The sequence below is a fragment of the Chiloscyllium punctatum genome, chromosome 6, assembly GCF_047496795.1.
Source record: "Chiloscyllium punctatum isolate Juve2018m chromosome 6, sChiPun1.3, whole genome shotgun sequence".
Lineage (NCBI taxonomy): Eukaryota > Metazoa > Chordata > Chondrichthyes > Orectolobiformes > Hemiscylliidae > Chiloscyllium > Chiloscyllium punctatum.
The window spans coordinates 6,828,029-6,849,617 of record NC_092744.1 but is presented as its reverse complement, the minus strand read 5'-3'; the positions used below and the strand labels follow the sequence as shown (position 1 = coordinate 6,849,617).

Here is a 21,589-nt window from a genome sequence, read left to right as displayed (position 1 = left end):
TCATTACCAGTGGCAGGAGAATCCTTCAAAGCTGGGTTTAATGGTCCCTATCAAATTGAGAAAAAGTCGTCAGCTAAACAATCTGGTAAAGGTGCTGGATAGAAAAAAGCTGTATTGGGTATGTCATGTGAATATGTTGAAACCTTATTATAATAGAGACAAGGAGCTGGAGAAACAGGTATTAGTTACTGCCCCACAGCGTGAGGAATCAAATCTATATGTTGTGGAGTTTGATGTGCCTCAAAATACGTTAAACAATGAGGAAGTCCTTGAAGAGTGGGATAGGTTAGTGAACTATCTGTCTCAGGAGCAAAGAATCCAGTTGTCAGGTTTTCTTGGAGCAAGATGAGGACATATGCAGGAATAAGATGGGGAGGACTAATACTATTGTGTATGAGATAGAAGTAGGGAATGCCGTTCCGATAAAACAACACCACTATAGACTTAATCCTTTCAAAGCCACACAGGTTCAAAAGGAAGTGGATTCGATGCTCAATGAAGATATCATCGAATCAAGTAGAGTTCACCGATCGTGTTAGTTCCCAAACCTGATAGGACACAATGATTTAGTGAGGAGTATTGGAATATCAAGGCCATAACATAATTGAACTCATACACAACACCAAGATTGGAGGACTGTATAGAAGAAGTTGGACAAGCCAGTTACATCACAAAGTTGGTCTTACTGTGTAGCTATTGACAGGTACCTTTATCAGAGAAAGCGGTAAAAGTTTCTGCATTTATAACCCTAAACGGCCTATACCAATTCAAAGTGATGCCTTTTGGAATTAAGAATGCACCAGCCACATTCCGAAGACTCGTGAACAGAGCTGTGGCTGGATTAACAAATTCTACAGGTTATCTGGCTGATGTAGTGGTCTTCAATGAGTAATGGAAAGATCACATGGTACAATTGGCAGAGCTTTTTGAACCATTAAGAGATGCAAACTGATAATAAACTTAAAGAAAACAGACTTCACAGGTGACGTTCCTGGGACATAACGTCGTTCGTGGAAGGCTGTCATGACCCAAGGAACTCCAAGATGAAAGCCATCAAGGTATTTTCATGACCAGTATCACACCAGAAAGAGGTACTTCAATTTTTGGAACTAAGCAGATTCTATCTGTTCCACTAACAGATTTACTAAAGAAGAATACAAAATTTCAGTGGACAGAACAATGCCAGGAGGCATTTGAGAATTTAAAGCAGTGTGCCAGTTTTAGCTACACCAATTTTTTTGAAAACCTTCAAAGTTACAATCGATGCTAGTGATATAAGAGTTGGAGCTGTACTGCTACAGCGAGGTGATGATGGATTTTGTACAGAACATCGGTAAGGCCTCTTCTGGAGCATTGTGTCCAGTTCCAGTCACCATTATACGAAGGATATTATTAAACTTCGAGGGCTCAGAAAAGATTTACCAGGATGTTGATGGGAATGGAGGATTTGAGTTATAAAAATAGGCTGGGACTTTTTTTTTACTGGACCATAGGAAGTTGAAGGGTGACCTTACAGAAGTTTACAAAATCATGAGGGACACAGATCAGGTAAATAGCAATGATCTATTCACTAAGATGGGGGAATTCAAAACTAGGAGGCATTTTTTTTTAAGATGAGAAGAGAAAGATTTAGAAAGGACATGAGGGCCAACTTTTTGTTTTACACACAGAGTGGTTAGTGTGTGGAATGAATTGCCAGAGGAAGGATGCAGTAAAGTTACAACATTTAAAAAGACATTTGAATAAGTACATGACTAGGAAAGGTTTGGAGGAATATAGCCCAAATGCAGGCAGGTGGGACTAGTTTAGTTTGGATACATGGTCGGAACATGGTTTGGTTGGACAGATGACTCTAGATTGGGCAGCATCTGTAGAGAGAAAGCAGAGTTAACGCTTCAGATTCAGTGACCCTTCTTCAGAACAATTTTTAAATAGCTGCTAATGGGGATCATTAGTGGCGGACAATGGGCTGTTTGTGGTGGCAGTCTAAGGCCTAGTGTGTGGTGTTTGGGGTAAGGACATGGGAGGTGGTGCTCAGGCCCTAAAATTTTTGAACTCAATACTAAGTCCAGAAGGCAGGGTTCCAAGTGGAAAATGAGGTGTTGTTCTTCCAGTTTGCTCAGAGCTTCACTGGAACACAGTAGTAGGCCCAATACAGAAATGTGGGCCAGGTGGTATGTTAAAATGACCAGCAACCAAAAGCTTAGGGTCATTTTTGTGGGCAAAATGTAGGTCTTCTGCAAAGCAGTTAACCAGTTTGCACTTCATCTTTCCAGTGTAGAGGAAACCACATTGTGAGCAGCGAATGCAGTAGACTAGACTGAACGAAGTGCAGGTAAATTGGTGCTTCACTTAGAAGGTGTGTCTAGTACTTGGACACTGAGGAGTGAGGAAGTAAAAAGGCAAGTGTTACATCTTCTGCGATGACATTGGAAGATGAAGAGCAAGGAGATAGGGTAGTGGCCCAAGGCATCCTGGAAGGAACGATCCCTAGGGAATGCTAACAAGGGAGGAGAGGCGAATACCGTACATACTTGAGTAATAGTCGATCTCATATAAAAGTCCTATTTTTGGACAAAATAATTTGGAATTTTCCATATATCGTATGTAAAAGTTGACCCTAGTTCTTCACAGACAACAGATCAACATCCTGCTCCAGTTTTCCAGCCTGTTGGTTGTTCTGCTCTGTTCCCGGTCTTCCAGTCCGCTGGCTGTTGTGTTCTGCTCCGGGTTTTCAGAATTACCATAATTATTTTTGACCCCTTTATTCATTTAGGGATCAATTGGGCTTCTGCTAATGATATGGTATGAATTTCAGCCCATCAAAAGTTGTATCCATGTAATAGTCAACTCCATAAATTTAATCTTAAAAAGTAGTCAAAAAAATTCAACTATTACTCAAGCATATACAGTATATGTGTGGCATGGCATTCAGCTGGAGGTGATGGAAAAGGCCGCTAATGATCCTTTGGATGTGAATAATGGTGGGATGGTAAGTGAGAACAAAGGGGATGCTATCACTGTTGTGTGGGGGAAGACAGGAGTGAGTGAAGTAGTGTGGGAGGTGGATTGGACATGACAGACGGCTCTGTCAACCACAGTGGTGGAAAAAGGTAGACATTTTGAAGGTCTCCTCGTCAAAATTGGTATCATTAGAACAGATGTGATGGAGACATAGGAACTGGCAGAATAGGAGAGAGTCTTTATAGGAAGCAGAACATGAAGATGTATAGTCGAGATAACTGTGGGAGTCATGGGTTTGTAGCGGTCTATTCCCAGAAATGGAAACAGATATCAAGGAAGAGAAGGGAGGAGTCTGAGATGGACCAGATGAAGGTGAGAACAGGGTGGAAATCGGAAGGAAAATTGATTAATATTTCCAATTCTTGACATGTTCCGGACAGAATATTCTAAGTGTCATTAGTAATGATAGAGATGTAACTGCTTATATTATGTTTTGTGCTTGAACTCAAAATAAAAGAAAAGGTTCTCTGAAGAAGCTGGTTTCAGTGGTGTTCCCATAAATGTTATGAGGGATTTATATGTTCAAATACTATATGCATCAGTCTCTAGAGTAGTTCTAGCTAACAGATCTAGTTAACTATTTTTGTTTTGCACTGAAATGTATTCTCATTTGCAACTTCAATTTCTTAGTGGTGTATAGCTGAAAAGATTTTGTTGAAGCTTTTCAACAAAACATAGGTTTTAATACCATATGAACAGAAGTAGGTCCTTTTGCCAATCAAGTCAGCTCCATCATTCAACAAGATCATGGCTGATTTTAATCAAATTAGATTATTAGATTGGCAGAAAAAACTTGGCAGCTGTCAATCATCATTAACTGCTGCATTATTCATGGAAATACAGCTGCTAGAGTCTAATTGCTACAGCAGGATATTTAAATACTTTACATTATCAATACCATTACAGTAGCAACATAACATTGTTCATTCTTTCACAGGATGTATCATCACTGACCAGTGATGATACATCACTTATTACCCATCTCTTATTACTCAGAGGGTAGTTGGGAGTCAACCACATTGCTGTGGGTCTGGGGTCATATGTAGGCCAGACCTGGTAAAGGCAGCAGTTTCCTTCCCTAAGTAAAGTTAATCAATGATATTTTAATATTCAGGGTAGATGTTCAACATCCCAACCAGGTATAGTCACTATCGATCAGTTGCAGTTAAGACTTTCATTAAGCCTGGGGTGGAAATTGTACAACTAGGAGAAAGTGAGGACTGCAGATGCTGGAGATCAGAGCTGAAAATGTGTTGCTGGAAAAGCGCAGCAGGTCAGGCAGCATCCAAGGAGCAGGAGAATCAACGTTTCGGGCATGAGCCCTTCTTCTGAAGAAGGGCTCATGCCAGAAACGTTGATTCTCCTGCTCCTTGGATGCTGCCTGACCTGCTGCGCTTTTCCAGCAACACATTTTCAGTTCTGGGAATTGTACAACAGCAATTTCATGCTTGAGTAACATGTTGCAAATCATAGCTCCATGTCTCCATGTCACCTGTGTATTTGAGAGATAGTGTGAAGACAATGATTGCAATATTTTTATTTTCTATATGATATATTACAGCTGGCAAATATTGGATTGGTTGACAGTGAGGTAGAAGGTGTTGGATTACAGGGGGATACAAATGCATTGGTCCAAACAGGCAGATCTGTGTCAGATGGAATCTAACCATGTCAATGTGACATGATGCACTTTGGAAGAAGGAATAAGACAAGGGACTACTCAAATAAATGGCAGGACACTAGGAAGTTTAGAGGAACAAAGGAATCTTGGGTGCTTGTCTACATATCCCTGAAGGCTAATAGGGTAGTTAGGAGTGTTCCATATGCCTTCCTATCAGTCATGGCATTGATTAAGAGCAAAAGGTTATGTTGGAGCTAATCAGAACTTTGGTCGGGCCACAGCTGAAAGGACTCTAGTTCTGGTCACCATACTATAGGAAGGGCATGATTGCACGGGGTGTGGGGAGGGAAACAAAGGAGATTCACCAGGATGTTGCCTGGAATGGAGCATTTCAGCTATGAAGACAGGCTAGATAAGCTCAGGTTTTCTTTGGAGCAGATAAGTTGAGAGGGAACCAGATTTACATAGACAGTGAATAGAAAGCAGCTGTTCCACTTAATCAAAGGATCAATAATAAGGGGACATAATTTTAAAGTGAAAGGCAGGAGGGTGGTGGTAGTCTGGAATGGACTGCCGGAGAGGGTAGTTGAGGCAGGGAACTTCAAAATTTTTAAAAAAGTACTTGGAGGAACACTTGAAGTATCATAACATTCAAGGCTTTGGGTTAAGGTTTGAAAATGGGGATTAGTGTAGGTAGTAGAGTACATTTGGCAGTACAGACTTGATGGATCTCTTCTGTCCTGTACGATTGAGTAAAAATTTGGTTTTCCTTTTATGATGGTGTATCTTGCGAATTGTTCTGATGAGTGAAAGATGAATAGCTTCAACAAAATGTGTCTTTTCAAGCAATACACCAGTACTGTACTGTCAAATGACAATTTCCTAGTTGATGATTTGTGGAGTTTACAATTATTTGGACAGTATGTGCACTAGATATTTAGACTTTAAGAGGCTTCCTAACTATAGGATGAAGATCATGAATGCTCAAGATCTGAAAGTTTCTTTCTGGGACAAAAACCATAATATCTATAACAGAATGTAACAAAGATGTCAATGTCTGGGATAATGCTGAAAGACAATAGACTTACAGAAGAAACCCAGCAGACCATCAGACAGACAGTAGCAGCAACACCAAGCAGGAAGAAAGAAGGGAACACCCTCAAAACACAGGAAAGGAAAGCCCTAGAAGGATTCAGAAAAGATAAAAATATTGTAATCCTACCTGCAAACAAAGGACGAATGACCATCATCCTAAACAGAACACAGTACATTGAAAAAGAGAATTTTTTTTCACTCTACTCACAAATACCAACATCTACCAGCAGATGGAGATGGACCAGATTCCACAGCTAGAAAACCGTAACACAGCAGAACTGAAGAAACTCCACAAATCACGTGAAATTAACAAGGCGGACCTCCAAAGAATAAAACCTGATGGATCCAATACACCCCACTTCTACGGATTACCTAAGATACACAAACCAGGGGCCCCCATCAGAACCACAGTCTCACTTCCTGGCATACCAACATAGAGACTAGCAAAGGAACTGAAATACCTAGTTGTAAACGGAAATACCTAGAAGACAACTCATGCCACTCCAATAACTCCATTCAAGAATTCCTGAACAAAGACACCAAGATAGCAGAGGACAAAGTCATGATCTCCTTTGCATTTACGGCCATATTCACATCAATTAATGTCAACCTGGCCAAAGAAACACGGACTTCACTACTAGACAAACCAAGGACACAAACATCAGACAGCATCAACTCCATGCAAGGACAGCATCCTCAAACTAGTAGACCTGTGCCTCACTACCCACTTCACCTTAAAACAACAAGACCTACAAACAAATCACCGGGACACCCATGGGATCACCAATATCAGGATTCTTAGCAGAAGCAGTAATGCAGAGATTTGAATGAACAGCCCTCCTCACAATCAAACCCAAGCTTTGGGTCCGCTATGTCATCATGAAATGGAACAAATTGGAGGAAACCTACAATATCATTAACAACATCCTTATTGGCATAAATTTCACCAAAGAGGAAGAGAACAACAACAGACTTCCCTTCCGAGATGTCACAGTGGAATGAACAGTCAAATGGAGAACTACAGACTAGCGTATACAGGAAAGCAACACACACAGACCAGATATTCAACTACTGGAGCAATCATCCCAACATTAGAGCTTCATCAAGACATTATTTAAATGGGCTACAACACACTGCACCACCTAGGAACTACAAGCACAAGAAAAATACCTATACAGCATGTTCAAGAACAACGGATACCCAATAAACAAAGTCCACCAATTCTTAAACAACAAGCCCAAACAAAAAGACACAACATGTCCAGAGATTCTAGCCACACTACCATACAATGACGTCTCAGAGATGACTACCAGACTACTCAGACCCCTTGGCCCTTGACAGAAGCCCACAAACCTACCAACACACTGGAACAGCTACAGATGAACCTAAAGGACCCCGTATCAACAACCAGCAAAATGAATTTAATTTACATAATACCCTGCAAGGATTGCAACAAAGTCTACATCGGACAGACAGGCGAAAACTAGCCACCAAGATACATGGGCACCAACTAGCCACCAAAAGATATGACCAGCTATCATCAGTATCCTTACATACAACGAAGAAGGACACTGCTTTGACTGGAACAACACATCCATCCTAGTACAAGGTAAACAGAGGCACATACAGGAATTCCTAGAGGCCTGGCATTCAAACCAGAACTCAAATCAATAAACACATCGTTTTGGACCCCATTTACCAACCTCTGAGAAAAAGAACTGAAAATGATATTACCCACCTTAACAAACCAAGACACAGAAATAGAAAGCGGGACAGAACCCCAGTGTTTCAATAGAGGCTCACTGATGTTACCTAGTATGGCGACAAAATATTGGAGAACAAACCTACGAGCTCAGCAAGCAAACTTACAACCTGAATCATAAAAGCTGTTTACTCAGCCTGATTTTAATCAAGCACATGTATTAAATTCTCCATCAGACAGTTAGATAACAAACTTTAATTTCCAGCACTGAAATGGAGCTTTCACTAAAGTGTAGCTTTTTCCATGCTATTTGATCAGAATAATCGTTTTTATTCCAGATTTCCAGCATCTGCAATTCTTTGTTTTATTTTTATGTTCTCAGCAGGTTTTCAAACAATGTATTGAAAACTTTTCAATTATCTGATCAGAATAAGGTAATTCTGCCACTTCCACCCAATAATGACCTCTCGCAGCTCATATTGCCAGCTTTAATGCATCAGCCAAGATTTGTATGTTACCTAAGCATAAAATTGATGTTGCGCAAGATATATAAATATCTGTAAAGATATACACCTCATAGAGAAACCACCCAAGTCAGAATTTAAAAAGGTGAAGGATAATCTGACCGAAACCTTCACGATATTAACAATAGATAGATAAACTATTTCCACTGATTGGAGATTCTAGAACTGGGGGCATAGCCTGAGAATTAGGGCTAGGCGGTTTAGGAAGCATGTCTACACACAAAGGGTGGGAGAGGTTTGGAATACTTTTCCAAAACAGCAGTGGATGCTAGATCAGTTGTTAATTTCAAACCTGACAGTTCAAGTTTTGTTCAGCAAATGTGTTAAAGGATATGGATTAAAGGCAAGTACATGGAGTTACAGAACAGCGATGATATCATTTAATGGTAGAACAGGATCATGGGGCTGAATGGCCTACTCCTGTTCCTATGAAAATCAAACTAGAGGGCAAGTTGAACATCTACCCTGAATATTAAAGTAACACTGATTATTGATTCTACACTGCACTGTGATCTCTATTAGGGCCATTGAAAAGGTGAATAAGAAGGGTATTGTTCCTAGGATGGCGAGTTCAAATCTAGAGGGTATATTTTTAAGGTGAGAGGAGAAAATTTTAAAAAGGACATGATGGCAACATTTTTATATAGAGTTGTTAGTGTGTGGAGTGAACTGCCAGAGGAAGTGGCGAATGCAGATGCAACATTTTAAAAACATTTGGATATGTACATGAATACTAAAGATTTGGAGGGATATGGGCCAAACACAGGCAAGTGGGACTAATTTAGTTTGAGAACAGGGTCAGAACATGAACTAGTTGGATCAAAGGGTCGGTTTCCATGCTGTTGGACTTGATGATTCTATTTAAGCAGCTTGCTGTAAATTGCATTTTGAACATTTTGCAATAACATCTCCAAAATAAAAATGGTAAAATCTCATCAAAAGCAATGGAGTGTGCAAAAAAGCTAAACCAGTCAAACTATAAACATTTTTCATTAAGCTATTGAGACCGTTAGAATGATCCTCAGGGGAAGTTGCTGAATCCAGACATTTCGGCTCAGAGATAGGAATGTTATCATTGCACCATTTGAGTCCTAGGCTGTGCACCATAATTTGAATCAAATTTCCAAACCAGTTACACTCCTAATAGGAGCCACAAAAAACAATACATTATATTTGGATGTAGTTACTCCAGTTCATGAATTGGTATTGTACGCAGAGCACAATACTACAGTGTTAGCAACTGCTGAGAGTACACTTCCTGCATTCAAAAGTAAGTTGATCCAAACAAATTTTAGAGGAGAAAGTGAGGACTGCAGATGCTGGAGATCAGAGCTGAAAATGTGTTGCTGGAAAAGCGCAGCAGGTCAGGCAGCATCCAAGGAGCAGGAGAATCGACGTTTTGGGCATGAGCCCTTCTTCAGGGATGAGGAAAGTGTGCCAAGCTGGCTAAGATAAAAGGTAGGGAGGAGGGACTTGGGGGAGGGGCGTTGGGAATGCGATAGGTGGAGGGAGGTCAAGGTGAGGGTGATAGGCCGGAGTGGGGTGGGGGCGGAGAGGTCAGGAAGATTGCAGGTTAGGAAGGCGGTGCTGAGTTCGAGGGATTTGACTGAGACAAGGTGGGGGGAGGGGAAATGAGGAAACTGGAGAAATCGGAGTTCATCCCTTGTGGTTGGAGGGTTCCCAGGCGGAAGATGAGGCGCTCTTCCTCCAACCGTCGTGTTGCCATGGTCTGGCAATGGAGGAGTCCAAGGACCTGCATGTCCGTGGTGGAGTGGGAGGGGGACTTGAAGTGTTGGGTTATGGGTTGGTTGGTCCGGGTGTCCCAGAGGTGTTCTCTGAAATGTTCCGCAAGTAGGCGGCCTGTCTCCCCAATATAGAGGAGGCCACATCGGGTGCAGCGGGTGTGTGTGGAGGTGCAGGTGAATTTGTGGCGGATATGGAAGTGTCCCTTGGGGCCTTGGAGGGAGGTAAGGGGGGAGGTGTGGGCGCAAGTTTTGCATTTCTTGCGGTTGCAGGGGAAGGTGCCGAGAGTGGAGGTTGGGGTGGAAAGTGTTGGTAAAGTGGATGAACTGTTCAACCTCCTCGTGGGAGCACGAGGCAGCGCAGATACAGTCATCGATGTAGCGGAGGAAAAGGTGGTTGGTGGTGTCAGTGTAGCTGCGGAAGATGGACTGTCCCACATATCCTATGAAGAGGCAGGCATAGCTGGGGCCCATGTGGGTTCCCATGGCTACGCCTTTGGTTTGGAGGAAGTGGGAGGATTGGAAAGAGAAGTTGTTCAGGGTGAGGACCAGTTCAGTCAGTCGAAGGAGGGTGTCAGTGGAAGGGTACTGGTTGGTATGGCGGGAAAGGAAGCAGCGGAGGGCTTTGAGTCCTTCGTGATGGGGGATGGAGGTGTACAGGGACTGGATGTCCATGGTGAAGATAAGGCGTTGGGGACTGGGGAAGTGAAAATCATGGAGGAGGTGGAGGGTGTGGGTGGTGTCCCAAATGTAGGTGGAGAGTTCTTGGACTAAGGGGAACAGGACCGTGTCGAGGTATGCAGAGATGAGTTCGGTGGGGCAGGAGCAGGCTGAGACAATGGGTCGGCCAGGGTGGTCAGGTTTGTGGATTTTGGGCAGGAGGTAGAAACGGGCGGTGCGGGGTTGTGGGACTATGAGGTTGGAGGCGGTGGATGGGAGAACCCCTGAGGTGATGAGGTTATGGATGGTCTGGGAGATGATGGTTTGGTGGTGGGAGGTGGGGTCATGGTCAAGGGGGCAGTAGGAGGAGGTGTCTGCGAGCTGGCGTTTAGCCTCAGCGGTGTAAAGGTCGGTGCGCCAAACTACTACCGCGCCTCCCTTGTCTACCGGTTTGATGGTGAGGTTGGGGTTGGAACGGAGGGAGTGGAGGGCTGCACGTTCCAAGGGTGAGAGGTTGGAGTGGGCGAGAGGGGTGGAGAAGTTGAGGCGGTTAATGTCGCGGCGGCAGTTGGCTATGAAGAGATCGAGGGCGGGTAAGAGGCCAGCACGGGGTGTCCAGGTGGATGGGGTGTGTTGGAGGCGGGAGAAAGGGTCGTCAGAGGGTGGGTGAGAATCTTGGTTGGAGAAGTAGGCACGGAGGTGAAGGCAGCGGAAGAATTGTTCGATGTCATGCCGCGTGTTGAACTCGTTAATCCGGGAGAGTAGGGGAATGAAGGTGAAGCCTCTGCTGAGGACTGATCTTTCATCCTCAGAGGGGTAGATCTGGAGGGATGGTGAAAACACGGCAGGACTGGGAGCTAGGACCTGGTGTGGGGCTGGAGCTGGGAGTGGGGGTGGGGTTGGGCCTGGGGGCGGTATCAATCAATATACCCAAAACATTTTCTAATCATTCATTGCTTACAATTCCTGCTACAAAGAACAAAACAACACATGAACATAAAATCCAAGTCTCACTGAACACAAAATGTACAAAGACGAGCAAGAGTAAGCCAATCAGCCCTTAGCATCTGCTCCACCACTCAATATCATCATAGCCGATTGTCCAATTTATCAGTCTATCCCTGTTTATCCCCATCTCCTTTAATGACTTTAACTAAGTGCCATATCCAACTCCTTGAAATCAAATAATGTTTTGGCTTCAACTCTTTTCTGTGGCAGAGAATTCCATATACTCAACTTTCTGGGTTAAGAAATTTATCCTCATCTCAGTCCTAAATAATCAATCCCATATCCACAAAATCTGACCTCTGGTTCTAGACTACCCCACCATCGGGAATATCTTTCCTGCAAATATCAGGTTTGGTTCTGTCAGAGTTTTATAGGTTTCTATGAGATTTAGATTAGATTAGATTCCCTACAGCGTGGAAACAGGTCCTTAGGCCCAACCAGTCCAAACCGACCCTCCGAAGAGTAACCCACCCAGACCCATTTCCCTCTGACTAATGTGCCTAACACAATGGCCAATTAGCACAGCCAATTCACCTAGCCTGCACATCTTTGGACTGTGGGAGGAAACCGGAGCACCCGGAGAAAACCCACGCAGACACAGGGAGAATGTGCAAACTCCACACAGTCGTCCGAGGATAGAATCGAACCTGGGACCCTGGTGCTGTGAGGCAGCAGTGCTAACCACTGAGCCACTGTGTTTCCTTCTCATTATTCCAGGAATCAGTCCAGTCAACCTTCTCTGCAGTGCCTCTATCACAAGAGCATCCTTCCTCAGAGACCAAAACTGCACGCAATATTCCAGGTGTGGTCTCAGAAAAGCCCTGTATAATTGCAGCAAGACATCTTCGTTCCAGTTCTCAAATCCACTCGTTACAAAGATCAACATTTCCTTCTTTACTGCCTGTTGCACCTGTGTGCTTACTTTCAGCCACTGCTGTATCAGAACACTCTGGTCTTGTAGCACATTCCCCTCTCTCAATTTATAGCCAGCCAATAAACTGCTTTCCTGCTGTGCTACCAAAGTGGATAACCTCACACTTATCCTAATTTAGAACCGTATGAGTTTTTAAAAGATCAAAAAACCATAAGAAATAGGAACAGGAATAGGCCATTAGGCCCTTAAAGCCAGCTCCACCATTTAATAGGATCATGGCTGAGAAGAAATTCTTCCTTATCGGTCTTAAGTTGGCATCCTTTTATTCTGAGCTTATGTCCTCTGGTCCTTGACACCCATAAGGAGAAACATGCTCTCAGCATTTATGTTGTCAAGTCCCTTAAGAATCCTACATGTTTCAATGAGATCACCTCTCATACTTCTGAACTCCGTGAGTAGGCAGTCTCAACCTGGTTGTTTGGATTAGTGGTGCTGGAAGAGCACAGCAGTTCAGGCAGCATCCGGGAAGCAACAAATTCGACGTTTCGGGCAAACGCTCTTCATCAGGAATCCTGATGAAGGGCTTTTGCCTGAAACGTTGATTTCGAAGCTCCTCGGATGCTGCCTGAACTGCTGTGCTCTTCCAGCACCACTAATCCAAAATCTGGTTTCCAGCATCTGCAGTCATTGTTTTTAAACCTCGTCTCAACCTGTTTAACCATTGCTGATAAGGCAATCCCTCCAGACCAGAGATCATCCTAGTGAACTTTCTCTGAACTGCTTCCAATTAATTATATATTTCTTTAAATAAGTGGACCAAAACTGCTCACAGTACTCCAGATGTGGTCTCACCAGCATCTTGTCCAGTTGCACTTCCCGGTGATAATCCAAGCCCCTTGATAGGAGGGCCAACATTCCATTAGCCTTCCCGATTCCTTGCTACACCTGTGTGCTAGCTTTTGGTGTTTCATGTAAAAGTCCCACAAGCATATAATGTAGGCAATTTTTCCCCCCAAATTTCACCAAGGAGCAAAGTGAATTTTAGAAGTGTTTTCACTCTGGTGAAAGAAAATAGTTTAATTATCACAAATCATGAATAAAAGACTGTGATGTAAAGTGCCGCAATTCATAGAAATGCTGATTCATGCATGTAATCTCTTATCAAATGTGTTATAGATTTATTAGGATTAAAAGATTTTTAGTCACATACGAATTCTACATCATTCAGCTTTGTGGAGATCGTGACCAATGTTGTACAAGTTTGTGAACACTGCGACATGACTACTTGAAGCCATGTGCTCGGTTGGCACCACTGTACCTCCTCAATAACACAGCATACCTGCACATGTCTAAATAGCAACTATATACTTATCATAGGGCAGAAATGATGGCAGAAGTTAAAAGTTGCAATTCAATCTCAGGACACTGCATATACTCAAACTGGTTAAACCAAAAAATAGATTGTGTTACTCCAAGAGAACCACAGACTGAATTACAACTCTGATTCTACCACAAAACCAATTGTACATATTTAAATATTTGCAAATTTGATCATAATAGAAGTCATTTACAAAACAGCAGCTATTTTCAAAAAGCAGGTCAATCATGAATATGCTCAAGTACAAGAACTTTGTATACATGTTTTACATTGTAAGCATTACAGGACATAACACAATTGTCTGGTGAATGATGCACTATAAATAACAAACAGAAGTAAGAGTTTTAATCTTAACAGCAACCTGGAAAATTAAATACAGGAACATTTAAAATACACAAATAATAATTTAGTGCTCAAAAATGAAAATGATTTCTAGTTAGTGTTTTGCTTCTGAAATTGTTCCCAATGATATTCTCTGCTGAAAACAGATCAAAAATAAAATAACAGATAATTGTATGAATTACAGGATGCTGAATTGGTTTGATATGGCAGACAGGATCAATGTGAACAAGGTTCTCAGCTCTCTTCACACCTTTTTCAATCCCTTTCCCATTAAGCAAGCAAAGACAGTCATAACCATCTTTGGCTTCACTTCCACCAGATCTTCAGGCAATGCATATACACGAGTGCCTATCTTTCGTGCTACTGAAATGGCATATCTGAAAGAGATAAGCACATCATAATTGAATACTCTTTTATGAAGCGAAGTGCTACTTCAAGACAGACTGTCTTTTGTTGCTCATCCCTGCATTTCAGCTTCCAAGTTTTGCCTACTCCACATTTTGTGCAGTGCTCCTTGTTTATAATTATATGCATTGCTTTCAAGTGGGAAATAAAATAATGGAGAGTTTCCCACCTGTGTTACTGATTCCTTGAACATTTTAATAATTGTTTTCCACACTTAATAAAATCTTTTCTGATATTTCAGTTCAGAACTAATTACCACTACAAAAGTTAATGCAAAAACCAGTAACTCCTACTCAACCTTAAGCAACGAAATCAAATTGTAAATCTTAAAACAGTAAAAACAATTGAAAATAAAATGTCTGTCTGCCTCATCATTCACACTAAATTGACTTTGGGAGATGGGGTGAGAAGAGATGGTAATTGCATTTCAAGCAGCCTTTTCTCCTGTTTACGGATCAGTAGAAAGACTGAGTGAAATACATAAATTCTGTTGAATTTTGTTTTAGTTTAATACAAGCAAATCTGGTGGATAAAAATACAAAGAATCAAAAGGACACCTAATAGCTATTAGGTGCTGTTTTCCAGATGAGACTTTAATCTGAGGCTGCGTATACCCTCTCAGGAAGATGTAAAAGATCCCATAACACAAGAGTCGGTTCTGCTATAATGAGTGTTTCTTCAACACAAATTGGCTATAATGCAATTGAAGAATTTAGACCATTATTTGCAGAACACAAACTTTCCTTACTTGTATTGCCAAAACCAATTCCAGTTCCATTGGTTTAAATGGTGCTGCTATTGCGCGATTTTCTTATAACGCAGGATTGCACAGGAACGGAATTGTCGTGTTATATCAGAACAAACTGTATTCCAAAGAGGAGTAGTGGAGAGTGGAGTTGTCTCTCTCTCTCTCTGCTGCCCATTTCCCTCCACTACACACCCCACCACCACCTCCAGCCAAAATTTATTCCTCAAAAATAGATTATCTGGTGAGTGTATTTTCATGGGAGCTTGCAGAGCGCGAATTGGCTCTTTCCTATACTGCAAATAGTGATGACACTTCAAAAGTATTTCACAAGCTGGGAGGCCCTCTAGCATGTAGAGTGATCCTGAAAGAAGCTGTATAAATGAAAGTCATTTTTAAAAAAAATTGTATAAACCAGATCTATCTTAACCAGAATTTGCCTAGTTTTACCATTATCCAACAAAATAGTCTCAAAGCAGTTGAAATTCAACACAGAATCTATTTAAAGTAACTGTAATGGAGTAAAGCAGAAGGAATTACTATTCATGATCAACTTACTTAGCGTTGTTTAACTTGTCAATATCAGAGAAGTCAGTCTGTTTCACCAGCTCGTAGCGAATTGTATTAGGTGCAATAGCATCGATCAAGTCTATAACAGGCAAACTGGTGCAAATGCACTTATCCTGGAGGATAAACAACATCAAAAAAACATCAAAGTAGATGATACAGTGGAACCAGTTTAATTGTAACCAGTCAAGACAATCTTGCAAATTATGATAAAACAATAGTTTCAATAAAATTGAATACAACAAAAAGGTGGCCCAATAATAACAAGCTTCATTTATCTACAAACACTTACATTGTACACGAATGATGAATACGGATAACACCTTGAAATAGAAAATTAGATGCCCATATTGGATCAAGTTTCATTTATGTTGTAAAGACCTGTGATTTTTAAAAAATGGGCATTGATCAAAAGGCTTCAAATTCTACACACATTCTTCCAGTCCAAAACAAGCATCAAACCTTTCACCACCTCTTCGCTCAATGAATCAACACAGAGTGTAGAGTGCACAGCATACCTTCCTAACTTTGTGAATTTCTAGTTCTAGTGGGTCTTATACGAAGAATGAAGCACTGTGTCAAGTCATCCATGAAATGAAAGTATAAAACTCTGCCTCATTCAAACAGTCAAGAACCCATTCCTCATCATCCTCAACTTCTTCTGAAGTAAAGTTTTCTTTGCTCTGTATCTGGTTCCCTTTGTCCTTATCCACTGATCCAGGTTGATCCCAGTTCCATAAACACTTAAATCATTTCCCTCCCTTCAAAACACTTCTTGTATTAACACTTTCTATCTTTGTAATGTCCTCCAGTCCTACAACTCCCAGAGAATTTTTGGTCTTGTCATCTCCACCTTCCTTCATCCCGCCATGAGCAGCAGTACTTTCAACCATCCAGCCTCAAGCTCTGATCCTCTTATAATCATTACAGAGGCATGGCTGTAAGATCATTTCGTTAATTCATCTACGTTGAAAACATCGTATTCAGGATAAAATAGATAAGTAAACTGCACAAATACAGGTTAATGAGCATGATCTTAAAGCCATTGAAGAGACATGGTTGGAAGGAAATCAAAGCTAGGAATGAAGTATTCAGAGGTATGTAACTTTTCAAAATGACTGTCAGGAAGGAAGGGATGGCGAGGTAGAATGGTTAGTTCTGAATGGAATAAGTATGAAGCAAGAACTTATTGTGGATCAGAACCCATGTGGGTGGAGGTAAGAAACAGACAAGGGAAGAAGGCACTGATAAGAGTATCCTTTAGGGCCCCTAACTGTAGCTATGTGATGAATCAGATAATGAGGGCATTTCATAAAGGCAACATATTAATCATGGGTAACTTTAATGTTCTTTAGATTGGGATAATCAGATTAGCAGAGGAAGCCACTGGGAAGATTTCTTTGCGTATTTGGGACAGTTTCCTAGAATTTAGTGTTATGGATCGAATGAGGGATCAGGTTATTTTGGATCTGGTGAAATGTCATGAGGCAGGCTTAATAAATGATGTCAGTGCAAAAGCTTCTCTCAGAAATAGTGACCAGAGCATGGTAGAATTTAGCATTCAGTTTGAGGGAGAGGAATTTGGGTCAGAAACAACTGCTAAACCTATATAAGGGTAATTACAAAAGAATGCAGGCAGAACCGGCTGGAATGGACTGGGCAAGGAGATTAGCAACAAAGACACTTGAGAAACAATGGCAGACACAGCAAAGACATATCCCAGTGAGAAAGAAGGAATCTACAATGGAGATTTGATGGATGAAAGGCCTCTTCTTCACTATGATTCTATGATACAATAGCCGAGTATTCAGAAATGCATAATGTGATCAAGCAGGAGTCAGCATGGCTTTATGAAGGGGAAATCATGCCTGATGAATTTATTAGAATTCTTTTTGAGGCAACAAGCAGGACAGATAAAAGGGCAGCAGTGGATTTAATATATTTGGATTTTCAGAAGGTGTCACACATTAGTCTATTTAAGACGACATTATACTGCCAGCAGTTTTATTCTCCTTATTTAAGGAAAGGTGGAAGTAATTCAGAGGAGGTTTACTAGGAGTTATACCTGGAATGAGTGGATTGTCTTTTGAGGAAGGGAGGGCTTGTTTCTATAGAGTTTAGAAGAGCGAGAGGTGACTTGATTGAAGTGTGTAAGATCCTGAATGGTCTTGATAAGATTGATGTGAAAAGGATGCCTACAATTGTGGGGAAGAGTCCAGAGCTAGGGACACTGGTTTAAAATTAAGGATCACCTTTTTACAGCAGAGACGAGGGGGATTATTTCTGAGAATTGTGCAACTTTGGAAATGTTTTTAAGGCAGATTGATATTTTTGTTAGGCCACAGAATTGAAAGATTTTTAGGGATATAGAGATTGTGAATTTCTAAACATAAAACAGATCAGCCATTATCTTATTAAATGGCAGAACAGGCTTGAGGCACCGAATGGTCAACATCTGATTCTAATTTCATACGTTCATATAAAGCCAAATTTATAAACGTAAGTACCTTATAGTTTGCACTTACCTTGAAGCTAGTAATTGAGCTTCTTTTCTTTGCTTTTGCTAAAGTTTCATTTACCCATTTTATAATAATTTCATCTGTCACCTTGGACCCATCTCCAAGTTCTGATAGCACCTTCAGAGTGTACCTGAAACAATAAAATTGAAAAGTCAAAGATTAACCATTTCAGCCACACAAAAAAAAGGAAACTTTTACGGTGTATCCCTCTTATAATTTTCATTAGAAGAAAAGCAATTATGATTTCCGTAATCCAACAAACCAGAAATAAGAATCTAATAACTATTCGAGTGCTGTGTACAGTTCTGGTCACTCTGTTATGGGAAATATATCATTAAACTGGAGAGGCTTTAGAAAGATTTACCAGGATGTTGTTGGGAATAGAGGGTTTGAGATAGAAAAATAGTTTGGGACTTTTTTCACTTGAGTGTAAGAAGTTGAAGGATGACCTTATTGACTTTATAAAATCAAGAGAGGTATAGCAAAGGTGAATGACAAGGGTCTTTTTCCTAGGGTGGAGAAGTTCAAAATTAAGGGGCATATTTTTAAGGTGAGAGGAGAAAGATATAAAAAGGACATGAAGGTGAACCTTTATTTTAAAATGCACAGAGTGTAATTTGTGTATGCAATGAACTGCACAAGGAAGTGGTGGATGCAGGTACAATTATAACATTTAAAAGGCATCTGGGTAGGTATATGAATAGGAAGGGTTTAGAGGGATATGGCCCAAACACAGGCAGGTGGGATTAGTTTAGTTTGGGATTATGATCAGTGTTGACTAGTTCAACCAAAGGGCCTGTTTCCAGACTCTATAATTGAACAGCACTTCATTTAAATCCAGAGAGAAGGATGCGTCACCAAATGTGCTTTGCCATAGACACTAAGAGAAGGTGAAATGGTCAAAATACAAACTTTCATCATCCAAATACCTGTTCCTTTATTTATTATAAGGCATCATAACCTGCCATATCAACAAAAATCACGGGACTAGAGTCACAGATTCTACTTAGGAAAAAATATAAATACTTGAAATGTGAAAAGAATAAAAATAAACTTAAAATATCAATACAGAGGAACCTGGATTATCTGAAGGACGCGGACAGGCAATATTTCGTTCGGTTAATTGAATTCCGGGTAATTGAATGCTGGATAACATAGTTTAGCCGAGCATTGGGACCTTGCGATCTTGCCGGATAATCCGATAGTCGGATAATTGAACGCCAGATAATAGAGGTTCCTCTGTGCTGGTAAGGTTAAAAGTCACACAATACCAGGTTATCGTCCAACAGGTTTCTTATACTTTCAAATAAACCTGTTATTATAACCTGGTGTTGCATGATAAAGGCTTGCGTAAAGATTTGTAGCTCAGGTGCTGGTAGCTATGGTGGTGGGTATGTGCCATTCTTAACTTTGTCTACCCCAGTCCAACACCGGCACCTCCACATCACCAATACTGCTAGTCAGCTCTGGTTGCAATACAGGCAAAATACTGCAGATGTGCAGAAAAAACTCAGTAGATCTGGCAGCATCTGTGGGGAAAGATACAGAATAAATGTTTTGAGTCTGGTGTGGGTGAAGTTGAGTCACACGAGACTCAAAACATTTACTTTGTCCACAAATGCAGCCAATTTTGTTCACAAGATGGTTAATGTGTGGTTAAGAATGATGCCAACAGCCCAGGTTCACCAGAGCTAAACAGGAAACCTGAAAACTACTGCAAAAGAAAAGTTCAAAATGACACAAAAGCAGATAATGAGTCAAGAACCTACCACTAGGTAAAGCGTGTGTGATGAACCTTGGAATGAAAAATGAATTAATCATACATTATTACCCCTCCCTGATGGAAGTGCTTTTCAAAACTTGGGATGGTGTGTACACAATTGTCTCAAGTCCCGAAAAAAATGAAAATCTAGTGTTCAAAAAATCTAATGTTCAAAATTTCTCAGGATATACCAAAGGAATTTAGCCGAGATAATAAAAAACTGATGCAACAGCATTTAAGAGCAAATTATATTCTGTCGTCGTTGTGGGTATGTTGTATAAATCAAGATTTATTTATTCGTTCTATCTTAACATCTTGCCAAAGAACATTTCTCGAAACAAATCAACTTAGCTTTCAGAATATTGATGTTTCTGTTTAATTCAAAATCCACACACAACCCCGAAAGAAACATTTGAAAAAAAAGTGAGCATAATATTTGAGTTTTAAAAACATGCATCACTGTATCAATAAAGGATTCCCTCACCTTCTCATGAGCTGCCAAATAAGTGCCAGTGTAAGTGTTTGATTGCCATCATTCAGGTCTTGCCCACCAATACCCACAAGGGAAAAGGCAGCTTTGTTTTTCCCCAGTTCAATGGCATAGTTGCAGTTTTCGATCTAAAGACAGCAAGAATACACATCAGATTCAGTTGTGACTTAAGCTTATGCAAATTAGTCTCCAATGCAACAATTAGGAATGGGGCAGAACGATTTTCCTGGGCTTTCAGCAAAAATTGGAGGGGGGGGGGTTGAGAACTAAATCTGCACACACTTTTAAAAAAATTCATTACATACTTTAAAGGAAATAAATTTTGAAGGAAACATTTCAGAAGTTATTTTCATTCGACTACCATCTATGGATCTTAAGACATTGCTGTCGAAACTGGGCATACAGTAATGGAGGCTTCATAAGCATGAATTCCAATGCACGCTTGAAGTTGAATTTAATGGTGAAAAGGTGGTGTGATGCCAGGTAGGACACCAGAGCAACAACTAAGTCATAGCCATTTCTAGGAACACAAATATGATTCGGTACACTTTGGGAAATTCTCTGTTGGTACAGAGCCCCTATCCCTTTAAGAGCGGAAATACCATCTCCAAGAACTGCTGGCAAATTAGATGGCTGGTGGCTCTTCAGTGCTAGCAGCACAACCAGATACATTGTTATGCGAACATCTTGCTGCAGTACGTGAACACTAACTTCACAATATTATGACTACAGCAATTCTTCAATCTGCAAACGCTTTCTGATAATCTGAAGGAGAGACTTCCAAAATGCTCATTGGTAAAGATGTGTAGAACTAAGCCATGCATTTAAGAAAGATTGGTGGTTCTAGCTCAAGATGGACTAGCTCATTTTCTTAAGGCAGCAGTGGAAAGTCCTGCAATTGGTCTTAAAAGTATTCAGCTCAAGGAGCAGCACACTAAATATTTTTGGGGGAAGATACTGGAGTACTTCTGTTTCCAATTGTTATCCAGAAACCAGCTGAAAAATCAATATGAAGACAGGATTGCCTCAGACTTGGTCCTCTAAGTTCAAATACTTCGTTGATAATAAACATCTTACTTGACACATGAAGAATGGCCACTTGCCTGGAGGTACCGGAGAATATCTTGTGGA

At 40.9% G+C, this 21,589-nt stretch overlaps 1 protein-coding gene and 1 long non-coding RNA gene across 6 annotated transcripts in view; one reads left to right on the top strand and one right to left on the bottom strand.

Annotated features, from left to right (window-relative positions):
• The window catches only part of LOC140478692 (uncharacterized), an 81,237-nt gene that overhangs the window by 33,253 nt on the left and 26,395 nt on the right, over positions 1-21,589 (top strand). The window lies entirely within an intron of this gene.
• LOC140478691 (plastin-1-like) overlaps positions 13,401-21,589 on the bottom strand; it is a 179,825-nt gene continuing 171,636 nt past the window's right edge. For all 3 annotated transcript variants that reach the window (XM_072571986.1, XM_072571985.1, XM_072571984.1), the window contains exons 13-16: positions 20,453-20,586; positions 18,213-18,336; positions 15,679-15,803; positions 13,401-14,347 (exon numbers count right to left, since the gene is read on the bottom strand). In XM_072571986.1, coding sequence (XP_072428087.1) covers positions 14,215-14,347; positions 15,679-15,803; positions 18,213-18,336; positions 20,453-20,586 — 516 coding nt within the window. In that variant the 3' untranslated portion in view covers positions 13,401-14,214. The remainder of the gene's footprint in view (positions 14,348-15,678; positions 15,804-18,212; positions 18,337-20,452; positions 20,587-21,589) is intronic.